This window comes from Syngnathus scovelli, chromosome 15 (assembly GCF_024217435.2).
Source record: "Syngnathus scovelli strain Florida chromosome 15, RoL_Ssco_1.2, whole genome shotgun sequence".
Classification (NCBI taxonomy): Eukaryota; Metazoa; Chordata; class Actinopteri; order Syngnathiformes; family Syngnathidae; genus Syngnathus; species Syngnathus scovelli.
In genome coordinates, this window is record NC_090861.1 from 9740722 (window position 1) to 9761083 (window position 20362).

Here is a 20362-nt window from a genome sequence, read left to right on the forward strand (position 1 = left end):
AGCAGTTGGGGACAAGACGTGACAGAACCCCCCCCCCACAAGGGACGGCTCCCGACGTCCCAAAAAACAAACTAGGGGAACCGAACCGCACTCGGGCGGCGACTAGGGTAACCGAACCGCACTCGGGCGGCGACTTGGGGAACAGAACCGCGCTCGGGCGGCGACTTGGGGAACAGAACCGCACTCAGGCGGCGACTTGGGGAACCAAACCGCACTCGGGCGGCGACTTGGGGAACCGAACCGCACTCGGGCGGCGACTTGGGGAACCGAACCGCACTCGGGCGGCGACTTGGGGAACCGAACCGCACTCGGGCGGCGACTTGGGGAACCGAACCGCACTCGGGCGGCGACTTGGGGAACCGAACTGCACACAGGCGGCTACTTGGGGGACAGAACCGCACTCGGGCGGCGAATTGGGAGACAGAACCGCACTCGGGCGGCGACTTGGGGAACCGCACCCGGGCGGCGACCCGGGGAACCGAACCGCACCCGGGCGGCGACTTGGGGAACAGAACCGCACTCGGACGGCAACTTGGGGGACAGAACCGCCCTCTGGCGGCGACTCTGGAAGTCTGTGCCGCGATCGGCGGCATTTCAGAAGGCGTGGCTGTGCGTAGCGGCAGGAGCCATCACGCGCCGCAGCAGTGGACGTGGAGCCAGGTGCAGCTGGCTCAAAGTCCGGCGACAACCGCAGGTCCGGCGTTGCTGGCAAGAAGTCCGACGACGGCCGTGGGTCCAGTGACGTCGGGGTGAGGCCCGATGGTAGCCGGGAGTCTGATGGCATCCGCGGGTCCGGAGTCGCTGGAGCGAAGTCTGGTGGCAGCCGCGGGTCTGGTGTTGCAGGAGCAAGTTAGACGGCAGCTGTGGAGCCCATGGCGCTGGAACCTGCTCAGACGTGGATCGTGCGTCGCAGCGGGAGCTGGTGGTGGAGGGGGGTCCAAGCGCTGGTCGTTTTGGTGGTCGGATCATTCTGTCACGATCGGGTGGAGCATGGAGCAGGACGACCAAGTGCAGCTTGGACCAGGGTTTATTGGTGAACTCAAAAACGGCAACCTAACAGACTCGGCAACTGACATGACCTAACAAAACCTAACAACGAGACTGACCAAAAAGACGTGAAACAAAATGACAGGGTGACATTACCAATGACAGCAACTGGAACCGAAAAGACATCATGACGTTAACACACAACAATCCGACAGGGCGTGAGGGGCAGACAGGACTTATATACATGACAGGTAACGAGAGGCAGGTGGGAATAATCACACTGATCATGGGCACACAGGAGGGGAGGGGCGAGCACACAAACAGAAACCAAGACAACAGACACATAGTGGAGCAGTTGGGGACAAGACGTGACAGCAAAGAGCACCACGTCGTCTGCAAAAAGCAGAGACGCAATGCTGAGGTTCCCAAACCGGACACCCTCATCGGCTCGGCTGCGCCTAGAAATTCTGTCCATAAAAGTTATGAACAGAACCGGTGACAAAGGACAGCCTTGGCGGAGTCCAACCCTCACTGGGAACGAATCCGACTTATTGCCGGAAATGTGGACCAAACTCTGGCATCGATGATACAGGGACCGAACTACCCTTAACAGTTGGCTCGGCACCCCGTACTCCCGAAACACCCTCCACAGAACTTCCCGAGGGACACGGTCGAATGCCTTCTCCAAGTCCACAAAACACATGTGGACTGGTTGAGCGAATTCCCATGCCCCCTCGAGGATCCTGCCGTGGGTATAGAGCTGGTCTACTGTTCCATGGCTAGGACGAAAGCCACACTGCTCCTCCTGAATCTGAGGTTCGACCTCCCGACGGACCCTCCTCTCCAGCACCCCTGAATAGACCTTACCAGGAAGGCTGAGGAGTGTGATTCCTCTGTAGTTGGAACACACCTTCTGGTCCCCCTTATTAAAGAGGGGACCCACCACCCCAGTCTGCCAATCCAGAGGCACCGTCCCCGATGTCCACGCAATGCTGCAGAGGCGTGTCAGCCAGGACAGCCCCACAACATCCAGAGCCTTTAAGAACTCTGGGCGGATCTCATCCACTCCTGAGGCCTTGACCCCGAGGAGTTTTTTAACTGCCACAGTGACTTCGACCCCAGAGATTGGAGAGTCCACATCAGAGTCTCCAGGCCCTGCTTCCACAATGGAAGGCGTGTTGGTGGAATTGAGGAGGTCTTCGAAGCATTCTCCCCACGACTCACGACGTCCCGAGTCGAGGTCAGCAGCACGCTATCTTCACTGTAAACAGTGTTGATGGTGCACTGCTTCCCCCTCCTGAGACGCCGGATGGTGTATCAGAATTTCCTCGAAGCCATCCGGAAGTCATTCTCAGTGGCGTCGCCAAACTCCTCCCACGCCCGGGTTTTTGCCTCAGCAACCGCCGAAGCCGCGTTCCGCTTGGCCATCTGGTACCTGTCGGCTGCCTCTGGAGTTAGGACTCATTCTTCAGCTTGACGAAGAATGAGAAGATGCCGGTCGGACCTGGCAGACCCAATCCCCTTACCGCAGGTGTCCACCAGCGGGTTCGGGGATTGCCGCCACGACAGGCACCGATCACCTTACGGCCACAGCTCCGGTCGGCTGCCTCAACAATGGAGGCATGGAACATGGTCCACTCTGACTCAATGTCCCCCGCCTCTTCCGGGACGTGGGAAAAGCTCTGCCGGAGGTGGGAGTTGAAGCTCTTCCTGACAGGGGATCCTGCCAGACGTTCCCAGCAGACGCTCACAGTACGTTTGGGTCTGCCAGGTCGGACCAGCATCTTCCCCCACCATCGGAGCTAACCCACCACCAGGTGGTGATCAGTTGACAGTTCTGCCCCACTCTTCGCCCGAGTGTCCAAAACATGCGGCTGCAAATCCGATGACTCGACTGCAAAATTGATCATCGAACTGCGGCCTAGAGTATCCTGGTGCCAGGTGCACACCCTTATGTTTGAACGTGGTGTTCATTATTGACAATCCGTGTCAAGCTTCAGAAGTCCAACAATAGAACACCGTTCAAATCAGGGGGGCCGTTCCTCCCAATTACGCCCTTCCAGGTCTCACTGTCATTGCCCACGTGAGCATTGAAGTTACCAAGCAGAACGATGGAATCCTGTCCAGCACTTCTTCCAAGAAGTCCAAAAAAGGTTGTTACTTTGAGCTGCTGTTTGGTGCATAGACACAAACACCAGTTAAGACTCGTCCCCCCACCCAAAGCCGGAGGGAGGCTCCCCTCCCGTTCACCAGGGTGAACCCCAATGTGCAGGCGCTCAGCCGGAGAGCAATAAGTAGGCTCACACCTGCTCGACGCCTCTCACCGTGGGCAACTCCAGAGTGGAAGAGAGTCCAGCCCCTCTCGAGAGGGCTTGTACCAGAACCCAAACTGTGTGCGGAGGCAAGTCCGACTGTCTAGTCGGTACTTTTCTGCCTTGCACACCAGCTCGGGCTCCTTTCCAACCAGAGAGTCAAGTCAAGTCAAGTTTATTTGTATAGCCCTGAATCACAAACAGTCTCAAAGGGCTTCACATAGCCAAAATTGACAATTATTCTCAAAACATCCCCTGATCATAAGCTCCCAAAAGGGCAAGGAAAAACTCAAAAAACCCCTGCCAGGGGAAAATGAGAAACCTTGAGAAGGGACCACAGATGGAAGGATCCCCCTTTCAGGATCACCAGGTTGTAATGGATGCAGAGAGTGCACAAGTAATACATAATATGAAAATCAAGGAAAAAAAAAAAAAAAGAAAAAAAAAAAGGATGCCGGAGGTGCCCTCGATTGTCCTGGCAGTGTCCTCAAGGGGGCCGAGCCACAGCTCCCCCATCCCGAACTGGTCCCCGAGAATCCAGCCAGCCGCTATCAGCTTTTGAGCCACCTAACCCCCTCCCCAGCCGGGGAGGAGGTGGGCAGAGAGAACAGAACAAACTCCGGCCAAATCGGCCATCACAAGTTAGTTAAAGGCCATCTCATAGAAATGTGTCTTTAAACGTGTCTTAAATGTTTCTACTGAGGTAGTAGTTCTAATATCCATTGGTAGGGCATTCCAAAGCTCTGGAGCCCGAATAGAGAATGCTCTAGACCCTGCAGACATTTTCTTGGCCCTCGGTATAACTAAAAGACTAGGTTACGAGACGGAACATAAGGAACGACTAGGTCGACGAGATATGAAGGCGCTAAGCCATGCAGTGCTTTATAGGTTAGTAGAAGAACCTTGAAGTCACATCTTAAATGGACCGGGAGCCAATGTAATTCGGCTAATATTGGGGTAATGTGATCAAATTTTCTTGACCGAGAGAGCAGCCTCGCAGCGGCATTTTGCACTAACTGTAGACTTTTAATACTGGATTTAGAAAGACCAGAGAATAATACATTACAGTAGTCCAGGCGCGACGTGACGAACGCATGTATAATAGTTTCCGCATCCCCGGTCGAGAGGATAGGACGAATCTTAGCAATATTACGAAGGTGAAAAAACGCAATCCTGGTTATATTCTTAATGTGTTTTTGAAAGGAGAGCTTGGTCAAATATTACCCCGAGATTAGTTACCGTATCACTCTGAGTGATAGTACGGTTATCTATAGTTATAGTGGTTTCCTTAAATAAATGTTGATAACGAGTAGGACCAATTATCAACATCTCAGTTTTATCCGGGTTAAGACGAAGGAAGTTGAGAGACATCCATTGCTTAATCTCCGCAAGGCACACCTCGAGATTACAGCAGTCCTGTGGATCTGTCATCGATAACGGCATATATAATTGGGTGTCATCCGCGTAGCATTGAAAACTAATATTATATTTACGTATTATGTCCCCAAGCGGAATCATATAAATATTAAATAAAATCGGTCCGAGTACCGATCCCTGTGGGACACCACACGTAACATTATAAAGCTCAGAGGACGTATTACCATGGACCACTCGGTGCGTCCTGCCTGATAGATAGGAATTGAACCAGCTTAGTGCTGACCCTGAGATACCAACACAACTTTTAAGACGCCCTAATAAAATATCGAAGTCTACAGTGTCAAAGGCAGCACTAAGATCAAGTAGTAACAATACAGACGACGTATTTGAATCCATAGCTATGAGGAGATCATTAGTCACTTTAGCAAGTCCTGTCTCTGTAGAATGATTAGCTCTAAAACCAGACTGAAAAGAGTCATATCGATTATTAGCGACCATGTAATCAATAAGCTGCTGTGCTACTACTTTTTCAAGAAGTTTTGCTATGAATGGGAGGTTTGAAACTGGCCTATAATTACCGAGACAGTCCGGGTCAAGATTTGCTCGCTTAAGTAGTGGTTTAATAATAGCGGTTTTAAAGGCTATTGGCACTATCCCAGAGGAAACAGACAGATTGATTATATTTAAGACGGACGGTCCTAAAATTGGAAATAATTCTTTAAGTAGTTTGGCTGGAAGCGGGTCGAGTAAACATGTTGTTTGTTTAGCCCTACTAAAAGAATAAAAAAATAAATAAATCTGAAATAAATGAATAAAATAATAATAATGATCATACAGCAGATACAGACTGAAGAAACCACATACTGGCTAGAAAAGCGCTGATAAAACATTCCAATGTTCTCAAATATCTTTATTTTTAACACAAAATAATGAATTAAATAAATAAATTAAAAAATGAATTAAAAAAATATATAAAAAATTTCTGCTTTAGCAATCATCTCACTCACGATGTAGCTAGCTTCGACTGCTGCATTATTCTGTGGTTGCTTTCTTAAAGAAATCTTGTTGCCTCAGCAGATGTGTTTTAAGACTGGCAACCCTTCTCAAACATGGACTGCAAGGCCTTTACAGTGGTGCTAAAAGCTAGATTTATATTTTTCACCACTATCTTTTTGGAGGAAGGTTAGGGTTAGGGTCCCTGTCCATTTTAGACCTTAAAACACAAGATCGTTAGAATGTTCGTTTAGTTCAAGTAACAACATTGTCATATCATGACTAGAAAAAGACAGCAAGTTAGAAAATCCTTACCTTCTCCGTCAGACTTTGCCCTCTTGGCAGGAGGCGTGTTCGTCTTGCCGCCAGCCTTCCTCTTCGCAGCTTGTTTTGCAGTCTTTGGACTACGCTATATGTGTAGCTCGCTAGTTTGTAATTTAGCCCTTTGTGCATGAATAAAATTAGCATGAATAGACCCTCATCACAGGCGGTTCGATGGAACACTGGTTAGCACGACCGCCTCACAGTTAAGAGGGTGCGGGTTCGATTCCACCTCCGGCCCTTCCTGTGTGGAGTTTGCATGTTCTCCCCGGCCCGCGTGGGTTTTCTCCGGGCACTCCGGTTTCCTCCCACATCCCAAGAGATAAAACGATTCACTAGACTCATCTTCCTCGTACTCACTTTTTCCTTTCTTGGCAACTTTGCCATTTTTGACCACTTTTGGTGGCAGAGTCTGTAAAACGTGACAATCAGGCAAGTGGTTAATTCTCTGACAAAATATTCATGACAATTGGAGTGAAAAGTTTTCATACCTCCTCCTCTTCACTTGAATCTTCATCCACTTCTTTGGGAGATGGAGGGGCTTTTTTCTTCTGGTTTCCTTGTTTATTTGCTGCCTAAAATTAGAAAAAAATAATATCAAGTTTCCTTCTAAGTCAGGGGTGTCAAACTTCTTTCCTCAGGGGCCGCATTCCTACATGTTTTCCAAGTTTCCCTTGTTAAACACACCTGATTCAATTAATCAGGCTCGTGCAAAATAATAATCATCCATCCATCCACCTTCTTCCGCTTATCCGGGGTCGGGTAGCGGGGGCAGCAGCTTTAGAAGGGACTCCCAGACTTACCTCTCCCCAGCCACTTCATCCAGCTCATCCTGGGGGATCCCAAGACGTTCCCAGGCCAGCTGAGAGCGTCCTGGGTCATCCACGGGGTCTCCTGCCGGTAGGACATGCCCAGAACACCTCGCCAGGGAGGCGTCCAGGAGGCATCCTAATAAAATGCCCGAACCACCTCATCTGGCTCCTCTCAACGTGGAGGAGCAGCGGCTCTATTCCGAGTCTCTCCCGGATGACCGAGCTTCTCACCCTATCTCTAAGGGAGAGCCTAGACACCCTACGGAGAAAACTCATTTCGGCCGCTTGTATCCGGGATCTCGTTCTTTCGGTCACGACTCATAGCTCGTGACCATAGGTGAGGGTAGGAGCGTAGATCGACCAGTAAATTGAGAGCTTTGCCTTTTGGCTCAGCTCTCTCTTCACCACAATGGACCGGTACAGAGTCCGCATTACAGCCGACGCTGCACCGCTCCCGCCTGTCGACTTTACGGTCCATCCTGCCCTCGCTCGTGAACAAGACCCCAAGATACTCCTCCACTTGGGGCAGGGTCTCATCCCTGATCCCGAGAGGGCATTCCACCCTTTTCCGACCGAGAGCCATGGACTTTGATTTGGAGGTGCTGACCCTCATCCCAACCGCTTCACACTCGGCTGCGAACCGCTCCAGTGAGAGCTGGAGATCACGTCTTGAAGAAGCAAATGTCACGATCGGGTGGAGCATGGAGCAGGACGACCAAGTGCAGCTTGGACCAGGGTTTATTGGTAAACTCAAAAACGGCAACCTAACAGACTCGGCAACTGACATGACCTAACAAAACCTAACAACGAGACTGACCAAAAAGACGTGAAACAAAATGACAGGGTGACATTACCAATGACAGCAACTGGAACCGAAAAGACATCATGACGTTAACACACAACAACCCAGCCGGGGAGGAGGTGGGCAGAGAGAACAGAACAAACTCCGGCCAAATCGGCCATCACAAGTTAGTTAAAGGCCATCTCATAGAAATGTGTCTTTAAACGTGTCTTAAATGTTTCTACTGAGGTAGTAGTTCTAATATCCATTGGTAGGGCATTCCAAAGCTCTGGAGCCCGAATAGAGAATGCTCTAGACCCTGCAGACATTTTCTTGGCCCTCTGTATAACTAAAAGACTAGCGTTTTGCGAACGAAGGTTACGAGACGGAACATAAGGAACGACTAGGTCGACGAGATATGAAGGCGCTAAGCCATGCAGTGCTTTATAGGTTAGTAGAAGAACCTTGAAGTCACATCTTAAATGGACCGGGAGCCAATGTAATTCGGCTAATATTGGGGTAATGTGATCATATCGATTATTAGCGACCATGTAATCAATAAGCTGCTGTGCTACTACTTTTTCAAGAAGTTTTGCTATGAATGGGAGGTTTGAAACTGGCCTATAATTACTGAGACAGTCCGGGTCAAGATTTGCTCGCTTAAGTGGTGGTTTAATAATAGCGGTTTTAAAGGCTATTGGCACTATCCCAGAGGAAACAGACAGATTGATTATATTTAAGACGGACGGTCCTAAAATTGGAAATAATTCTTTAAGTAGTTTGGCTGGAAGCGGGTCAGGTAAACATGTTGTTTGTTTAGCCCTACTAACCAATTTTGTAAGCATTTCAAGGGACACGCTTTTAAAATTTGAGAGGGTTATTGCATGATCCCCAGCGCTAGTAACCGGCGGAGCGATTGGCATGATATTCTTGATCTCGTCCCTAATGGACTCAATCTTTTGAGCAAAAAATTTCATAAACTCGTCAGCTGAGTGGAAGGAGCTATCGGGGGTCGGCTGGTGCAGAGTTAGCTTTGCCACTGTATCAAATAAGTATTTAGGATTGTTTTTATTAAGATTAATGACTTGCGAAAAATAACGAGTTTTTGCTAAAATAAGCGCATCTTTATATTTCAGGAGGCTGTCCTTCCATGCCTGATGGAAAACCTCAAGTTTGGTTAAACGCCATCTGCGCTCATGCTTTCTACATAATTGTTTAAACGTACGTGTTTCATCTGTGAACCACGGAGTTGGCCATCTACGGCGAGTTTTCAGACGTAGCGGTGCCACAGAGTCGATGGCTTTTAATAATGTCGCATTGAATTCATTTGTAAGATTATCGACAGAGCCACTGTACGCGGGAAACATGGCGGTTGCCGGCGACAGTAACTCAGATAGCGCAGTTGCAGTCATGGAGTTAAAATTACGGCTGCTATAATTCTGATTGCTCTCTTGTCTTTGACAAGGAACTAAAATTTCAAATTTTATTAAAAAATGATCAGACAGAACAGTAGTGTATGGCAGTACTGTTATATTTGAGGTTGCTAGTCCCCGGGATAATACCAGATCTAAGGTATTTCCATTCTTATGCGTTGCTGCCTGTACGGCTTGTGTAAAACCAAACGTATCGATTAAAGTTTGAAATGCCGAAGTCAGTGGTTCTGACGGTGAATTCATGTGGATGTTGAAATCACCCATGGTAACTATATTATCTGCATTTGTCACTAGATCAGCCACAACTTCTGAAAATTCATCCAGGAAGCCAGAGTAAGCCCCGGGTGGGCGGTAAATAACAACAAGATAGAATGACGGTAACGCAGTGGATCGCACAATGAGAACTTCAAATGTTTTAAATACGTGAATTGAGCGAGGCCTAAATCTAAGCTCAGAATTTGAGATGAGGGCGACACCCCCACCCTTTTTTCGAGGACGTCACATGCGAGCTCACAAAATTTGGAGGCGAGGCCTCGTTAAGTGGCAGCAGTTCATTAGGTTTTAACCAGGTCTCGCAAAGACCAAAAACGTTTAGATTATGTTCCGTGATAAGGTCATTAACGAGAACTGCTTTCGTATGAAGTGATCTAATATTCATAAAACCGAATTTAAGTGTAATTGGTTGATCAGGGTGCGTATCTATCGAAGGATTTTTAAACGGGATGCAAGTAAAATTGTGTTCTCTAGGCCTAATATCACCTCTCAAAAGTTTATTAGGGCGGTGGGATGAAACGACCGTGGGAATTTGATGATGAGTATCTGTTACACATGTGAAGTTATCTAAAACAGGCACCGTTTCATCAGCAAGACCGGTCGGGACGGAGTGATTGGATTTGTCTACTACCCCAGTAGAAAGTGTGTTTATGTGTACTGCAGCACTATTTAAACTGTCGCGCTCTAGTCTACACGAGGACCTATGTGTATGCTGAAAGTCTAGCCTAGCGCTAGTTAACTTTAACTTAACAGACTCCAAACCCATCCTCACAGGTGGTCTAATCACCTGTGCCCTGGCCTGCTCTAAAGTGACCTGTCATGAGTGGCTCAAACAGTAATCTATATTCCTAGAAAGAGTGAAGGCGCCTTCACGGTTAGGGTGAAGGCCGTCCTTCCTCAGCAGGTCGGGGTGGCCCCAGAAGGAGGACCAGTTATCTATAAAATACAGTCCCTGCTTTTTACAGAACCCAGCCATCCATCGATTAAGGGAGACTAATCTACTAAACCTCTCATCAGTGCCTCTCCCAGGCAGGGGGCCAGAGACAAATACTCGATGCCGACTCATCTTTCTGGCAAGATCACAAGTCCTCGCTATGTTTTTCTTTGTGATCTCTGATTGTCTCATCCTAACATCATTGGAGCCGACGTGTATCACTATGTCCGAGTAGCTAGTGTTGTTGGAACTACGCTGTTGACTAGGCCTATTGCGAGTCAGCTCCCTAAGATTAGCTTCTATGTCGGGTGCTCTGCCCCCAGGAATACACATTACCGTGGCTGGATTTTTAAGCGTAATGTTGCGGGTAATGGAGTCGCCTATGACCAAAGTGCGAGGGCCAGTAGACCGAGATGACTTTGGACGGCTATGCGTCTTACCTGGCTCATCGCGATTAGCAAGCCGCTTGGGGCTAATGCTAACCGGGCTAGCGGGCTGACTACAGCCCGCGTCTGTGTCCGCCGCAACTACTGTTATTGCACTATTCTGCTCTAACTGGCGGACACGTCCCTCTAGCAGAGACAACCTCTCTAAGAGAAGGGTGCAGTTGGTGCGCGAAGCCGTACATACCTCTTGGTCCGCTGCCATACTTTGTGTCCGAAGAGCGACGATCTGTCAGAACAACCCGGAAGCCGCTTGTGCGTGTGTCAAGTGTGTGAGAGGTGACATTCCATGTCCCAAGAGCCAGCTTCTGCAGCTGGGGATCGGACCGCCAAGGTTCCCGCCCTTGGCCGCCGCCCAGCTCACTACGCACCCGACCCCTTTGACCCTCCCACAGGTGGTTTCCGTTTCGGGCTGTGCTCTCGGCCTGGCCCCATGGGCGAAGGCCTGGCCACCAGACGCTCGCCTTCGAGCCCCACCTCCAGGCCTGGCTCCAGAGGGGGCCCCCGGTGACCTGCGTCCGGGCTAGGGAAAATTAAGTCTATATATTGTATTCTTCATAAGGGGTCTTCTGAGCCGTGCTTCGTCTGGCCCATTACCTAGGACCCTTTTGCCATGAGTGACCCTGCCAGGGGCATGAAGCCCCAGACAACATGGCTCCTAGGATCATAAGGACACGCAAACCCCTCCACCACGATAAGGTGACAACTCACGGAGGGGAATAATAATAATAATAATAATAATAATAATAATAATAAATTAATCTCAAAGTGCTGCAGAAATGCTTTTTTTTAAAAAAAAAGAAATGTCAAGACCGTTTTTAAAAGTGTCAACCGACTGTGGTGCTCTCATGTGGACTGGAAGGGCATTCCACAGTTCGGGGAAGACAGAGGAGAAAGCCCGGTCTCCTATGGAGCGGAGGTTTGTTTTGGAAGTTTTGAGGAGGTAGGTGTTCGATGAGCGGAGACTCTGTGTGGAAGACTGGAGAGTGACCAGTTCCTTAAGGTAAGGGGGTGCGTTGCCATGGATGCATTGATGAGTTAACAAAGGATTTTATATTCAGTCCGAAAGGAAATGGGAAGCCAATGTAGTGATTAGAGGATGGGTGTGATATGGTATTTGCGCACTTTCATCAGGATCCTAGAGGCGCTGTTTTGGATATATTGGAGCTTTTGAAGGCTCTTGCCAGGGATCCTGATGAGAAGTGCGTTGCTGTAGTCGAGCCTGGAGGAGACAAAGGCGTGGACGAGTTTTCCTGCATCCTGCAGTGACAGGGTGGGGTGGAGTTTGGCTATGTTTCTGAGGTGAAAGAATGATGTTTTACAGATATGTTTGATGTGGGCCTTGTAATTGAGGTGGGGGTCCATTCGCACGCCAAGGTTGGTGACGACGGATGACAGCGGGATGTCCTGACCAGCGAAAGTCATGGTTGTTATTGGGGATGATTGGACCTGGTGTGGAGCGCCAATGAGGATGGCTTCTGTTTTGCAGCTGTTTAATTGTTTAATTTAGTTTGCTCTCATCCACGCCTTTATTTCCACCAGGCAGATGGTGAGTGCAGTGGAGGTTGAATGAGGTGTTTGGTCCAGTTTTATGTTTTATTTCATCAGCATAGCAATGGTAGGAAAAACCATGCTTGCTGATGGCACGGGCGAGGGGTAACATGTACAGGTTGAAGAGGGTGGGACCAAGTACAGATCCTTGGGGGACATCGCAGGTGACAGGCTGGGTCCGGGACTTTGCACCTCCCAAGGATACGCACTCGGTTTGTTCGGAGAGGTAGGATATGAACCAGTCCAGTGTGGTGTTACGGAGTCCGATGGTGGCGTGAAGTCGGTTTATGAGGATGGTGTGGTCAACGGTATCAACACAGTGTTCTGATTCCTGTTTCATTTGTGGAATATGAATTAAACAGGTTAAATGCACTCGTTTTGATCCATCCTGGAGGGTGGCGCGGCAATTTTGTCACTTGCTGTTGACCCAAGATAACATCATAGCCGCCAGGCTCAGGTCACAAGCGATGTATGATGATTACATGTACATGATGATTGGTGCAACAATGGGACAATCATAGACAGTCACTGTTCCCCGGACGTTGAGTACATATCTGTAAAGTGCCGGCCTTTTTTCCTCCCGAGAGAGATAATCGTTGTGATAGGCACGGCTGTGTATATCCCACCCGATGCCTGTGTAAACACAGCACTCTCTCTCCTGCTGAACATTGTCAACGAACATCAGAGGGCTCACCCCGACGGTGTTCACATCATTGCAGAGGACTTTAACAAGGCCAACCTAAACACTGTACTGCCGAGATTCCATCAGCATGTAAAATGTGCCACAAGGGGAGAGAACACTCTGGATCATGTCTACATCTACTTGTCATGGAGCACATCAGATCCATTCTCCCCCCCACCATAGACCCCTTCCAGTTTGCGTACCGAGCCAAACGGTCCTCTGAGGATGCCATCTGCTCTGCCCTCCACTCGGCCCTCTCCCACCTAGAGAGTAGGGACTCGTATGTGAGATTGCTGTTCGTGGACTTCAGTTCTGCCTTCAACACCATTGTGCCACAAAGACTCATCTGCAAACTCAACAAGCTGGGCCTCACTACCGACCTCTGCAACTGGCTACTGGACTTCCTCTGTCAGAGGCCTCAGGTGGTACGTGTTGGCAACAAAATCTCCGGCAGCATCACGCTGAGCACGGGGGGCCCCACAAGGCTGTGTGCTCAGTCCACTGCTCTTCACCCTGCTGACGCATGACTGCACTGCGTCCTACAGCGACAACCGCATAGTGAAGTTTGCTGACGACACGACTCTGGTGGGTCTCATCACCAAAGGCGACGAGACTCAGTACAGGTTGGAGGTTGACCATCTGACCGCGTAGTGCAGGGACAACAACCTCCTGCTGAACGTCAACAAGATCAAGGAAATTGTTGTTGACTTCCGGAAGGGTCACACCCAACACCTGCCGGTGACCATAGACGGTGCTTTGGTGGAGAGGGCGAGCAACACCAGATTCCTGGGGGTGCACATCAGTGAGGACCTCTCCTGGTCCGCCAACACCGCGTCAGTGGTGAAGAAAGCTCAGCACCGCCTGTACTTCCTGCAGAAGCTCAGGCGAGCAAGTGCTCCTCCGGCCGTCATGACTACATTCTACCGTGGCACCATTGAGAGCGTCCTCTCCAGTTGTATCGCTGTCTGGGGTGGTAGCTGCACTGAATACAACATGAAGGCCCTGCAGCGCATAGTGAACACGGCTGGTAAGATTATTGGTGCTTCACTCCCCTCGCTGAAGGGCATTTACACCTCCCATCTCGCCCGCAAGGCGACCACGATTGTGAGTGATGTGAGTCACCCCGCTCACTCTTTGTTTGATCTTCTGCCCTCTGGGAAGAGATACAGGAGCCTGCGCTCCCGCACCACCAGACTCACCAACAGCTTCATTCTCCAGGCTGTTAGGATCCTGAACTCTCTTCCCCCTTCTGCGTAGCGTCCTGTACATATTTGTGTTATTTGTTTATTTATTATTTATTCATTGTTTGTGCCTTCTTGTTTTATTTTCTTGTGTTGTTTACTTGTATGTACATTGTGAACTATGTCTTGTCACCATGAGATAGTGGGAACGTAATTTCGATCTCTTTGTGTGTCTTGGCATGTGAAGAAATTGACAATAAAGCAGACTTTGACTTTTGACTTTGACTACACCAACATCAAGAATGCTTACAGAGCCATACCTCTCCCCCACCTCAGACAGTCAGACCATCTGCTCTCCCGAGCCTACACCCCCTTCAGACACAGGGCTCGGCCCATCATAAAGACTGTTACGACCTGGCCTGACGATGCACTCACCAAACTCCGAGACTGTTTCCTACAGACAGATTCGGACTTATTTGGCCACCATAAGCTGGATATACACACAGAAACTGTTCTGGACAATATTCAGTTCTGCATTGGAAATGTGACTGTGGAAAAAAGCATCCAGGTTTTACCAAATCAGAAACCCTGGATGACCAGTCAGGTCCGCACACTCTCAGGGCCCGCGACGCCGCCTTCAGGTCAGGAGACAGAGCTCGGTACAGTGCAGCCAGAGCTGACCCAAGGAGAGGAGTGAAAAGAGCGAAAACAGACCACAGGATGCAGATAGAGTCCCATCTGTCCAACAACAATGCATAGAAGGTGTGGCAGGGGATTTATGACATCACCAACTACAGTGGTGGTGATGCGTCATCAGCAGACCTGAGTGCACCACTGGCAGAAGAGCTAAACTGCTTCTTTTCTCAGTTTGATTCATCCCAGCAGCACTCATCTGTCCTTGCCCTGCCCCCACCCCGTCCCGGTTCCTGAATCACCCCACTCACTGTCCAGATGCACAACGTTGAAAAAGTGCTCCTTGCTTTGAACACTTTACCAGGCACTCCTGATGGAGTGCCTGGTAAAGTGCTGAAGAAGTCTCCCATCACCAGCCTGAACGACTACCGTCCAGTGGCTCTCACTCCGGTAATCATGAAAAGTATTGGATTTGGTCCACAATTTTGGAAGCGCGCTGTCCGCACCTCACGGCAAAAGCCAGAGCCAATCACCTGTTATCCAATTTACTCCCTGTGTGTTCGTTTTCTTTTGTAATGTAAAGAAAAGACCGAGACACCGAAACAAAATTTAGACTTACACAGGTTGGTTGAGTTCAATCACAATTCTTGTTAAGAAACCTCTGTTTTCAGGAAAGTACAATACAGCGCTGGGCCTTTCGTGCGACCATGCTCAAGAGCAGAAAGTCTCCATTCAGAAAAGGCACCATTCAAGGATCTTAGGTCAGCTTATATTTAGTTGAACATGTCGGTGTGGGCCGAGTTTGATGGGTGAGGAGTCTTTGGGGTGGTTTTATCACCAAGTGACCGTCCTGTAAACATTCTCCTCCATTCTTGCACATACACTGTCTCACCTCGTCCATTCATCATCCTTCCACTTTTGTCATTTTGCACGGACTTATGTGAAGTTTTGTGTGACATCATCAATTCGTTAATGTTCCCTGTCTATGCAAAGTTCTTACTCACCACTTACCATGCATTTGTTTGTTTGTTACATCATTCTTAGTCTAATTATGCTTCCGACCGTAGTTTTCATTATTAGCCAAAAAATTTTCTTTCTGTCCAGAACATTCAATAGTAATCCAAGGCTGGTGTCTAGCATTAGGCAAAATACAACGTCACATCAAGCATTAATCAAAACATAAGATATAATCAAGTACAAAATATTCTTAGACACCTTGGACTATGTCCGTGAATTAGAATAATATCAGGCATGCATTAAACAGTTCCTTAAGGGTCGTTATGCTATTCATGGAATATATCAACAAACATTTGATATTTCAAAGTGCACAGAAATATACACATCAGATCATGAAGTTATAAAAACCTATGTCATCATCATATATAAAAATGTCTAGTTATGTCTTCTTTATTGGTTTGGTGTGCAGGTATAATTATATGCTTAAAATGTTTCTTTTATTGATTTAATATGTGAATATACTTGTCTGCTTATGTACTTTATTCAATGAAGTTTGAGCAATGAGTTTCAATCTGTTTTTGTAGCTAGGCAGGACTTTTTGTATTTCGACCCCAATCCTTCAAGTGCTTTGAGAGATTGGTTCTTCAGCACATCAAAGACTATCTCCCCCCAGACTTTGACCCCCACCAGTTTGCATACCGAGTGAACAGATCCACAGAGGACGCCATCGCCATAGTGCTACACTCTGCACTGAACCACCTGGAGCAGCAGCGGAGCTACGTCCGGATGCTCTTTGTGGATTACAGTTCCACATTTAACACAATAATTCTGGACAGACTCACCACAAAATTGGTCACTCTTGGCCTCTCCCCTCTCACATGTGCCTGGATTAAGGACTTTCTTTCCAACCGACCACAGACTGTGAGACTTGGCCCCACTTCTCCTCCACTCGCATGCTGAGCATCGGCTCCCCTCGGGGCTGTGTGCTGAGCCCCTTCCTCTACTGCCTCTACAACCATGACTGCAGACCGGCCCACAAAGACAACCTTATTGTGAAGTTCGCTGACGATACCACAGTGGTCGGTCTCATCTCCAAGGATGATGAGGCTGCCTACAGAGAGGAGGTCCTGAGGTTGGCGGCCTGGTGCTCAGAGAACAACCTTGCCCTGAACACCAAACAACTAGAGAGATGATCGTCGACTTCAGGAAGCACAATACTGACGTAGCCCCCCTACACATCAATGGCGAGCGCGTTGAAAGGGTCCACACTTTCAAATATCTCGGCATCCTGATCTCAGACAACTCCTCCAGGTCGGAGAACATCACCTCCATCACCAAGAAGGCTCAGCAGCGGCTACACTTCCTGAGAGTTGTCAGGAAGCACAACCTCAACTCCAACCTGCTGCTGACCTTCTACCGCTCATCCATCGAGAGCTTGCTGACATACTGCATCACAGTATGATTTGGCAGCTCCATCGCTGCTGACAGGAAAAGACTGCAGAGAGTTGTCAAGGCAGCACAGAAGCTCGTCGGCTGCCCTCTCCTCTCCCTAACGGACATTTACACCTCCCGCTGTCTCAGCAGAGCAAAGGCAATCTCAGGAGACAGCTCCCACCCTGGCTCTGTCCTGTTTGACCTGTTGCCCTCGGAGAGGCGCGACAGGAATATCAGGACAAGGACAAACAGACTTATAAACAGGTTTTTTCCAAGAGCCATAACTGGTCTCAACGAAAACATGTAATAAGCCTTCACTTTGGACAACATATTCTTCCACATGCAATATGTTTATACTTAACCACCATAAGTGTGCATTTGTCACTTTGCAGACTTGTTTACATTGTGTGTGTATACATATTGTGTATATATGTATGTATGTATATATATACTATATATACACATATGTATATGTATATGTGTATATATATATATATATATATATATATATATATATATATATATATATATATATATATATATATATATATATATATATATATATATATATATATATATACACATATGTATACTATAGTTTAGTTTAACATCTATCATATTTTGTGTATACTAAATTTTGTGTATATTTTTTCTATATGCTTTATAGTTTTATTTTGCATCTCTAATCTCGTTATACCATGTATAATGACAATAAAAGGCATTCTGATTCTGATCATGGCTCAGCAGTTTTCTGAGCCGGGATCGCTCGTGGCCGGAGACCCGTCATGTCGGTCAACAGCAACCCCCCACCCCCCGACCGCTCGAGGGCACCTCTGCGCCAGCACTAATTTGCGAGTGCGTTTGGTTGTGCAGGTTTGCGGCTGGCTGCACCCGCTCACCCCGAACACGCCGGTGCTGCTGGCCCAGTCGGGCATCTTTATGCTGTCGGATACGCTGGCGCCGATGCCCGGCGCTTACATCGGCGTGGTGCTGTCGGCGCGGTTGCCCGTTGCCGACCGAGAAATGTTCCGGGACCTGGTGGCGCAGCTGGCCGACTTCCGGGTGCAGGTGAGTGCGTCCGAAGCGCCCGCCCATTTGCGGGCGGCCGTCATCTTGTATTGACAAAATTACTCGGACAACTCCAGTCGATCCGATTTTATTCCAACAGAGTCTGGAAGGCGCCGAAGTCATCGACTTGAGCGGCACCGTCCCCCTGGGTTGTCTGGCTGAGAATGGGACCAAAGCGACTCTTCCTACTTGGAGCGAGAAGATGGGCCAGGGAATCGCTTCTGGTGAGCGTCAAAGTCATTTTTTGTTGTTTGTCAAAACAACTGAAATAAAAGAAAACATTGTTTGTCTCTCTATTTTAGTTTGTTGTTGGCATCCAAGTCACGGCTGCTTGCAAGTGACCCAAAAGGCCACTCGGTCCCAAAATGGCTAACTCTCTGTGCCTTTTGTGGCTGGCGTTTCGGGACCGACTTTTCTGTGGCTCTACTCTGTTTCATGAACCAGCTCCGGGGGGCCGGATTTTTGGGAAAAGCACCGTTCATTTGGGTCCTTTTTTCTCCAGGGGCGACGCGCTTCGGACACGAGGTGGTCAGAGGTGCTGAAGCCACCACCAGGGCCATTCAGAAGGGGGCGCTGAAGATTCGGGAACACCTGACACCCGAGGAGATGCCCTCCGAAGTCAACCCGCACGTCAGCAAGGGCCTGCAGGTGGCCAAGCAGGCCACGGGGGGCGCTCTGCGCGTCAGCCAGTACTTGGGTGAGCTGTGGGAAGGACTCACCCGGCAGCAAGCCGTCGTGAGACGCCACCACGTTGCCGTGATGCTTTGCGCTCATTTCCACAGTGGACGGTGTGAGCACGTTGACCGAACATCTGGCGGAGAAGGTGGCCCCTCAGGTGAAAAAGCACGGCGCCAAGCTGATTCCCGAGTCCATGAAGAGCAAAGAGGGGGAGCCGTCCAACCTGGAGGGAGCCAGATTTGTGGCCTCCAGAAGCCTGCAAGGTGACAGTTGTTCGGGTTAGCTGGGCTCGGCTGGCGGCGGTCACCTCGTGGGCGTAGAGACCACCTCCACCGCAGCCTCACAAAATGTCTCTACACCCTAATGTGGTCTGGACGTCCTCACCACAGGCTTCACCGCTGTGTGGACCAGCCTGGAGACGGGAGCCAAGCTCATCGGCCAGAGTGTGTCGTCAGAAACAGTCAACACGGTGACGTACAAGTGAGTTGACCTCGGTCTTTGTGCACCGCTCTTCCTGATCTTGTTCTGCCAGCCTCGCTTCTGATCGGCGGGCTTCGGCAAGCTATTGAGCAAGTTCATACTGAAATATACCCCCCTAGTGCAATAGCCCCTCCCGTTGTGGCTCGGCTATCCGTCTCAATGTAATGAGATAAATGCTCATCGTCAAGTCAAATCGCGGACGACGTCGTTTTGACTTTTGTTTGTACATTTGTCCTCCTCGCGGCTAAGGTATGGCAACGATGCGGGCCAGGCCACTGACACGGCACTGCGCTCAGTGACCAATGTGGGCGTGACGGCGTACAATGTGGACAACTTGGGCCTGAAGGCCATTTTGAAGACCACGGGCATTGAGATGGCTAAAGGCATGGCGAAGAGCTCCAAAGGGAAAGAGACGGCGGGGGAGGACAAAACGTCTGGGACGCCGTCGTCGTCAACGCAGGGAGCCTCCAACGATGACAAGCAAGTGCAGAAAGACATAAAGAAGACTTGATCGAGTTCACAGCTGCCGCTTCCACTTCGTCTCTGAGCACACTTTGCTCCTCGGTTGGATTCTTTCGGGAAATTCAACTTGTTTTAAACACATAACTGGAACAATGCTGTTGTTTTCGCTTGCTGTGCCGTGTCGACTCGGGACATTCTATGTTGACCTGCTTAATAGGACAACATTGTTCTTTGAAATAGTTTTGCGCAATATCATAAAGAGGGGATATTAATTGTTATTGTAGCTGCTACCATATGCAAATGGGTCTTTGAAATCAATTATGTGCCTTTAATATTTGAGTACGGTTGCCTATGTAATGATACACTTTATCGGCAAGCTTCCTTTTTCACGAAAGCTCCACTCGCCGCCAATACGGTTAGTTTACTTCACGTGTGTTCCACTATTCATGATTTAGTGACGTGAAATGTTTGAGATGTACTATTAAACATCGAAATAATCAACAAATGAGCCGAATCTGTATCCCTTTAAAGCGCGGCTACTTTACGAACCAGCTAGGGGGGGTAACCCTC

General features: G+C 49.0%; 1 protein-coding gene across 1 annotated transcript in view; it reads left to right on the forward strand.

Moving 5' to 3' along the window:
* The window catches only part of sparta (spartin a), a 28559-nt gene extending 8262 nt beyond the window's left edge, over positions 1-20297 (forward strand). Inside the window, exons 3-8 of the mRNA XM_049743238.2 lie at positions 17978-18172; positions 18273-18396; positions 18675-18869; positions 18955-19113; positions 19240-19330; positions 19580-20297. Coding sequence (XP_049599195.1) covers positions 17978-18172; positions 18273-18396; positions 18675-18869; positions 18955-19113; positions 19240-19330; positions 19580-19841 — 1026 coding nt within the window. The 3' untranslated portion in view covers positions 19842-20297. The remainder of the gene's footprint in view (positions 1-17977; positions 18173-18272; positions 18397-18674; positions 18870-18954; positions 19114-19239; positions 19331-19579) is intronic.
* Positions 20298-20362: the final 65 nt, after the last annotated feature.